This window comes from Mandrillus leucophaeus, unplaced genomic scaffold (assembly GCF_000951045.1).
Source record: "Mandrillus leucophaeus isolate KB7577 unplaced genomic scaffold, Mleu.le_1.0 Scaffold997, whole genome shotgun sequence".
NCBI classification, from domain to species: domain Eukaryota; kingdom Metazoa; phylum Chordata; class Mammalia; order Primates; family Cercopithecidae; genus Mandrillus; species Mandrillus leucophaeus.
In genome coordinates, this window is record NW_012110885.1 from 81,910 (window position 1) to 89,580 (window position 7,671).

A 7,671-nucleotide genomic window follows, 5' to 3' on the forward strand; every position below is an offset into this window, starting at 1 on the left:
CTTTTGCACATGTATGTGTCCTTGCTGGGCTGTTGTGTATGTATGTGTGTTTGTATGACCATGAAGTTTTCAAATACATCATTAAATTACATAGTTATATTAATCTTGACCAGGCACAGAGGCTCAGGCCTGTAATCCCAGCACTTTGGGAGGCTTAGGCAGGCAGATGACTTGAGGTTAAGAGTTCAAGACCAGCCTTGCCAACAGAGCAAAACCCCATCTCTACTAAAGATAGAAAAATTAGCCAGGTGTTGTGGCAGGTGCCTTTAGTCCCAGTGTGACAGGGAAATGTGGGGTCAGAAATCCCATACAGAGTCTCCACTGGGTTACCACGTAATGGAGCCCATAAGCAGAAAGTCACTGTCCTCCAGAACGCAGAACGGTAGATCCACTGACAGCTTGCAAGTGTGCCTGGAAAAACCACAGACACTCAAGGCCAGCCCGTGAAAGCAGCCAGGGCAGCCTGTGAAAGTGCCCTGAAAAGCCACAAAGGCATAACTGCCCAAGACCATGGGAACCCACCTATTGCATCAGGTAACCTGGATTTGAGACATGGAGTAAAAGAAGATTATTTGGAACTTTAAGATTTGACTGCCCTGCTCGATTTCAGACTTGCATGTGGCCTGTAGTTTGGACCAATTTCTCCCATTTGGAATGGCTGTATTTACACGATGCCTGAACCACCATTGTATCTAGGAAGTAACTGGCTTATTTTTTATTTTACAGGCTCATAGATCAAAGGGACTTGCCTCGTCTCAGAAGAGACCATGGGCTGTGGACTTTTGAGTTAGGGCTCAAATGAGTGAAGACTTCAGGGGGCTGTTGTAAAGTCATTAATGTTTTTGAAATGTAAGGACATTGGATTTGAGAGGGGCCAGTGGTGGAACTACATGGTTTGTCTGTGTTCCTGCTCCAATTTCATCTTGAATTGTGTCTTCCACAATTTCCATGTGTCTTGGGAGAAACCCAGTGGGAGGCGATTAAATCATGGAGGGAGTTCTTCCTTGTGCTGCTTTTGCGATAGCGGCTGTCTCTCATGAGATCTGATGGTTTTAAAACACGAGAGTTTCCCTGCCCTCTCTTTGTCTGCTGCCATCTCCATGTAAGATATGACTTGCTCCTCCTTGCCTTCCACCATGAGGCTGAGGCCTCCCAAGCCAGGTGTAATTGTAAGTCCATTAAACTTTTCCTCTATAAATTACTCTGTCTCATGTATGTCTTTATTAGCAGTGTGAAAACAGACTAATACAGCAAATATCAGTCCTTAAAATATTTTGTTGTTCTGCATGTAGCATAGCAGAGTCTAATATGGGAGGTAAAACAAATAATCCATAGACTTTCATATATTAAGTTATAGGGTAATTATGCCTGTGTCCCTGAGGGAGTGAACCAGAGGTCATACACACTAGTGACAGCACCTTGGGCATAGGGTGTTCAGGGGTTTCTGAAAGTTTTGATAATTTTAACTTTAAAATTGAATTAACTATTTATTTCTTCATCAACCTCTCCAGAAGATTGTTGGCAGTAAGAACAGCCTAGTATTGGAGTAATACTCATGAGTTAGAGAGTCATTTTGTAATTATTCTCTTGAGATTTGCATGAGTCAATTGATATAGAATTTCATATGTCCCAAGATGAAATATCAGAATCAAAAAGCTTTCATCAACCTTAATGGCTGTAGTTTTTGCAAGGCAGTGCTTCAATTCAGCCAGAAAGAAAGACAGCAATAAAACTTTCAAATACAGGGGAGTCTGACTCCAGTCTCTCTCTTTTATAAAAAAAAACCTGTCCCACATCAAGATTTTTCTTCAAGCTCTCAGATAGAGTCAACATTGGGAATGGAAAAGCTAATCACTTTCTCCTTAGAAAAGGCGAAGGTCTGAGAGGAGTGCAGAGTTGTGTTCATGAAGAAGACAACACTGTTATGTCTTCTCCTTTGCCCAGTGACTGCTCTCAAGCTGAGTGTTTCAGATGTCAGACGTGGCCTATAGCTATGGTTGTGACTGCACGTGACTGACAGGGACTGAGTCTCTATATCTCTAAGTGTCCTGTCCTAACAGCAGCTACAGGAGTCAGTCCCAGACTGCTAGTGCCTTCACTGACTGTCTGCTTCACCTGTGTGCTCTCTGGCCAGTTCAAGACAGTTTTACCCCTGGAACATATTTTGCCAAAACTACTCCAACTAGTATGTATGACCTATGGTCCACACCCTCAAGTACACAGCCATGGTCATCCTATGACTTGGTGTCTAGAAGTCCCCTGCACTTCTAATTTTACCTCTAATATTAGACTCCACTTTATCACATGCAGACACCGCAGAATATTTTAAGACATTGATGTCTTATGCTGAAAAATACAACAGTTCATAAAAGTCTCCTTCCCATCACAGCCAGGGTTTACTGCTGAATAAAGATCTGCCATCCCCTAGGGAGGAGCTAGAATGGACGGCGTGCCCTGTTAGTAGTGATGGGATTCGATCCATCTTGTGGAAAATGGCAGCATCTTCTTCTTTTATAAGATTAAATAGTATTCAGTTATGTATACATACAGCATTGTCTTTATCCATTTGTCTATCTACTGACACTCAGATTGTCTCCATATCTTGGTTGTTATTAATAGTGTTTCAATAAACATAGGATTCAGATGTCTTAACAAGGTGGTAATTGCATCTGCTTTGGGTTTATTTCTAGAAGCAGAATTTCTAATCAAATAATATTTCTAGTTTTAATTCATTAGGACCCTTTATAATGCTTTCCATAATTGTGAAAATATAGAATGATATAACCACTAGGAAAAACAGTTTCAGTTTTGAGGTATGATCCATAAACAAATAATGTTTGATCATGGCTCTCAATGAGAGTTTCTAATAAATATGATAGAAGTCAAAGGTGAAAGTTTCTCACCTTAAAGCAGGATGAATTTGCTCCCTTATTCCCTTAAAAGCATAAAATTTGGAGCATGCATGATGGAGGCTGTTGGCAAGGTTCAGAATGATATCATAAGATGAAACTCAGTTGGATAAAAACGGTGGGTTTTCATTGACAGACATGCCAGTTCTAAATATGAAACCATGAAATCAAGTAAGGATCTAGAACGTGTTCACTTGAAGCATCAGCACGTTCTCAAAGGCACCTACTGCTGCCTCACAAGGGCGATGAAACCAGTAAAGTGTGAGTTCACAGAAAGGGATAAAGTTATCACGTTTAATATGAGGTTTGTTTAATATGCCAAGGGCTTGTACAGATTACTCATACACAAGTATACACAGTGTGTTTTGCATACCTAGATGTCTAGAGGATGATTCTCTTAGGGAAACTTCTTCAGGTCACAGAAATCTGTGTACGTTGTAGGTCCCACGAAACAGTGTCTCTTTATGAATACTGGTCTATTTTTCAATTAGGGAAAATTATCTCTGCTGGAGTAGGCTTCCAATTTTGTAGATTTTTTCGTTGCTTCTTAAGTTTTAAGACATGAACCAAAAAATTGACTGGAGATTTTTTGGAGTTTCATGGCTGGAGTTCACAAGATCTCAGGAAACCACTTCTCTGTTGCTTTAGTTTGAAAGACTAACGTCCTAGGAAGAGAAGCTTCTGCCTAACCGTGATGAGCTCATTTCTTCTGCATACCATGAAGTTTGAGACCCCATTGTCAAGAATCATGAAAATTTTACACTCCAGTTTACTGAAAATCTTGACTCTTGAATTTAATATTGATTGGCATTGAAAAAAATGTTTCATTTTTGGATGTTTCCTAAGTTGCTGGCCCAACGTATCAGTGGACTGAGAATCCTCCATTAGCTGCCTGTCTGTAGCACTGAGTTGATTGACAATCTTCAGAGTCATCCATGAAGAAGAATCCTGAGGTTCATCGGATTCTTGTAGACACTCAGGTGAACCAAAGGAATTACCAGAATTGAGGGCTGCCAGCCATTTCCATGTCACTAGTAATAATTACCATGGCCTCTAACAGGATTACGGCTTGAACCCTCAGCTTCTACAATTATGTCGTCCATGTGTCATGTATTCGCTCTTTCTCACACTGGGTCAGGAATTGGGCTATTAAATTGCATCCTTCCTGAATATGCAAATCACTGAGGCTAATACAGATAACTCTGTGCCCTGAGAGCATCACCCAACAACCACACCCCTCCTCGGGACCACACCCCACCAACAGCACAGCTCCTCACCATGGACGGGACCCACAGGATCCTCTTCTTGGTGGCAGCAGCAAAAGTTAAGGGGCTCCCCAGTTCCAGGGCTAACAGAGAAATCAGGTCAGTCAAGCGAGACTTCACACAGTCCTCTCTCCTCTCCACCGGTGCCCACTCCCAGGTGCAGCTGGTGCAGTTTGGGCCTGAGGTGAAGCAGCCTGTGGCCTCAGTGAAGGTTTTCTGCAAGGCTTCTGGTTACAGCTTTACCGCCTATGGTATGAATTGGGTGAGACAGGTGCCTGGAGAAGGGCTTGAGTGGATGGGGTGGATGAACACCAACACTGGGAACCCAATATATGCCCAGGGCTAAACAGGATGATTTGTCTTCTCCATACACACCTCTGTCAGCACAGTGTACCTGCAGATCAGCAGCCTAAAGGCTGAGGACACGACTGTGTATTTCTGTACGAGAGATACAGTGTGGAAACCCACATCCTGAGAGAGTCAGAAGCCCTGAGGGAAGAGGTAGCTGTGCTGAGCTGAGGCAGCGGTGCAGCAGTTTCTTTATCTTCCATATGATCTCATTTTGCATCAACTTCCACTTTTATGTTAGCCATGAATGTGGGATAGACGGGTGCGCCTAAGAGATCCCTAACTTGCCCATTTTGATGGGTTTTCCAGAAGACGAGAGAAGTCACTTTGTTTGCAAAGCATCCCAAAGCCATGCCCTGCTCCACACACGTAAGTGTCCATTTCCTGGTCTTTGGTTAACTGTAAAATGCTCATCAGTGCACCTGGGCTAATTTCACATCAGGTACAGGAATGTGTTCTAAAGGAAAGCTAGTTGTAATAGCAATTCCTGCTCAATAACCTTCAGCTTCATTGATTTTGTGTGATCCATCAACTAATTACATTACATCAAGGTTCTCAGTGGGAGTTTCTAATAAATATAAGGGATAATAGAAGTTACCTAATTAAAATAATACAATTGTGAACACAACCTCAGTATTCAACCATGTCTCCACCCGTCACACCCTTCACCACAAAGGAATTTTCATCTCTCCTGGAAGTTGGGTTCATTTTGAAATTAGTGATTTTTTTTTTCATTTTAATATCTCAATATTATTATATGTGAGTATTTTATCAGAAAGTGAGTATGGGAACTTGAACTAAACAACTGAAAACAAATTCACAACTAATTAAGCAAGATGACAGAATGTGATTGGCTCCAGGCTTTGATAATTCAGCAGTTTATGTACCCACACTTTAAATTTACACATCTTCCTGTCACCTTCATGGCACGGTCAATTCCCATTATGAAAGAAATGGTGAGGGCATTTTTAAGGGTCACGCACAGTTACAAAAACAGACTGGATAAGGTGAGGAAGAGGATTGTTTAAATTTCCGTTTGAAGAAGTAGAGTCAACTACTTTTCTGAATGGCTCACAATGACTCCAGCTCACTCGCAGAGCTCAGACAGAAACCTCCCTTCAGGGTGGGAGCTGGGCTGCAGAGGGCACTTGGTGCCCATAAAGGTGAAAATGAGCTTTCAGATGGAACTTCCCTGTCACCTCAACATGGAATTTATTGTTTCATTTCATTAGCACTCTTTACATAACGATTCATTTGTTTTGGTCTGTTCGTTACTTGTATTTTTCAAAGGAATCTCACTTGAATCTTTACTCTTTTGCATTTTGTCTCCAGGACAAGGTTGGGAAGTGTTACCTCCAGCATCATAACATGATCTAGTGACCTGACACATTTGTGGCAAATAATCCCTACAATTCAGAAGCTCTTTGGTTTTCTTTCCATGAAATATAATTATTTCTTCTGTTCTGTGTATGAGCGTATCCTAGCAATCCTGTACACACCCACATTGATGCCTACAAGCCTATGAATTATTCTCTGTAGATAAAAATTTGTCTCAATTTCCCTCAATGTTCATAATTCTCCTGAAGGTGAGGAAGGTCTTTCTGGATCTGTTTAAACAAAATGTCCAGAGACCACCTGGTAGGTAAGGAGTTCACCTGGTTCTGGATGTTGGCTCTGTGTCTTTCCCTCTGTTGTCCCACAGGTCAGCTCACTTGTTCAGTCCTAACAAGAGAGCCCAGGTTTGTCCTGATGTTAAAACACACCCAACTTCCGATGACTCTCCTGTTACCCACATCCATGGAGATATATTATTTATTATATAATTCACCAAACTAATGTCAAATGCCCAAGTTGCAATACCGCAAACTCTAGGGTATGTTCATGCAATTCAATGAAGGAGAAAGTCTTTCAGACACAGGTGTACCTGATATGATAAATATGTGGGTGAGGACTCTGGGCTTGAGTGTCATTGTCCAGCCATGTTTCAGAAGTGTGACCTGTCAGGGAAGAACCAGAGTTCCCTGTGCTCTCGGAGGGGAGGACTCACAGATGTCCTCTCTTGTTCCCAGGAAAGGCAATTGCACTAATCTTGATGATGAGACTATGCTCCTGTGCTGACGTATTATCGTTTTTGACTGAAATAGTCACTGTGATCCCCAATCTACATCTATTCACACAGAAGTGTATAAAGGTCAGGCCACATTCTCAGCATCACACATTGACATGGTTGGAGATACGTCCCACTACCTTCTCCTGAGACTGCAGACAAAATCCCAAACTTCAAACGTTCACAAAAGGGAAGGTCTCAGACTTTTTTTTTTTTTTTAATGACGCGCTCTCTGGGACAGATATATTCCAACCACGCTGGATATTCTGAATTACGATAAACATTGCATGGATGTAGGTTTGTAGAAATTCACTGCGATGAATATATTTAGCTGCTGCCCTAATGTTTTTGAATGCAGATTTGACAATTTAGATAACCTGGATATTTGGTTGATTTCATATAAATCTTCACGGTAGAACAGCATTGAACCTATTCCAAAATCTGTCCTTGATCCATGATCACACTCATCTCCCAGACCAGCTCCTTCAGCACATCTCCCTACCTGGAAGAAGAGGACTCTGGGCTTGGTGAGGGGAGGCCCCAGGAAGAGAACTGAGTTCTCAGAGGGCACAGCCAGCATCCTCCTCTCAGGGTGAGCCCCAAAGACTGGGGCCTCCCTCATCCCTTTTCACCTCTCTATACAAAGGCACCACCCACATGCAAATCCTCACTTAGGCCCCACAGGAAACCACCACACATTTCCTTAAATTCAGGGTCCTTCTCACATGGGAAATGCTCTCTGAGAGTCACGGACATCCTGTGCAAGAACATGAAGCACCTGTGGTTCTTCCTCCTCCTGGTGGCAGCTCCCAGATGTGAGTGTCTCGGGGATGCAGATATGAAGATATGGGAGGTTGTCTGTGATCCCAGGGCTCACTGTGGGTCTCTCTGTTCACAGGGGTCCTGTCCCAGGTGCAGCTGCAGGAGTCGGGCCCAGGACTGGTGAAGCCTTCGGAGACCCTGTCCCTCACCTGCGCTGTCTCTGGTGGCTCTATCAGCAGTAGTAACTGGTGGAGCTGGATCCGCCAGCCCCCAGGGAAGG

The 7,671-nt window shown here is 42.8% G+C and overlaps 1 protein-coding gene across 1 annotated transcript in view; it reads left to right on the plus strand.

Annotated features, from left to right (window-relative positions):
* The first annotated feature begins 7,385 nt into the window (after nucleotides 1-7,385).
* The window catches only part of LOC105532934, a 32,738-nt gene continuing 32,452 nt past the window's right edge, over nucleotides 7,386-7,671 (plus strand). Inside the window, exon 1 of the mRNA XM_011971272.1 lies at nucleotides 7,386-7,444. Within this exon, the coding sequence (XP_011826662.1) occupies nucleotides 7,399-7,444 (46 nt within the window). The 5' untranslated portion in view covers nucleotides 7,386-7,398. The remainder of the gene's footprint in view (nucleotides 7,445-7,671) is intronic.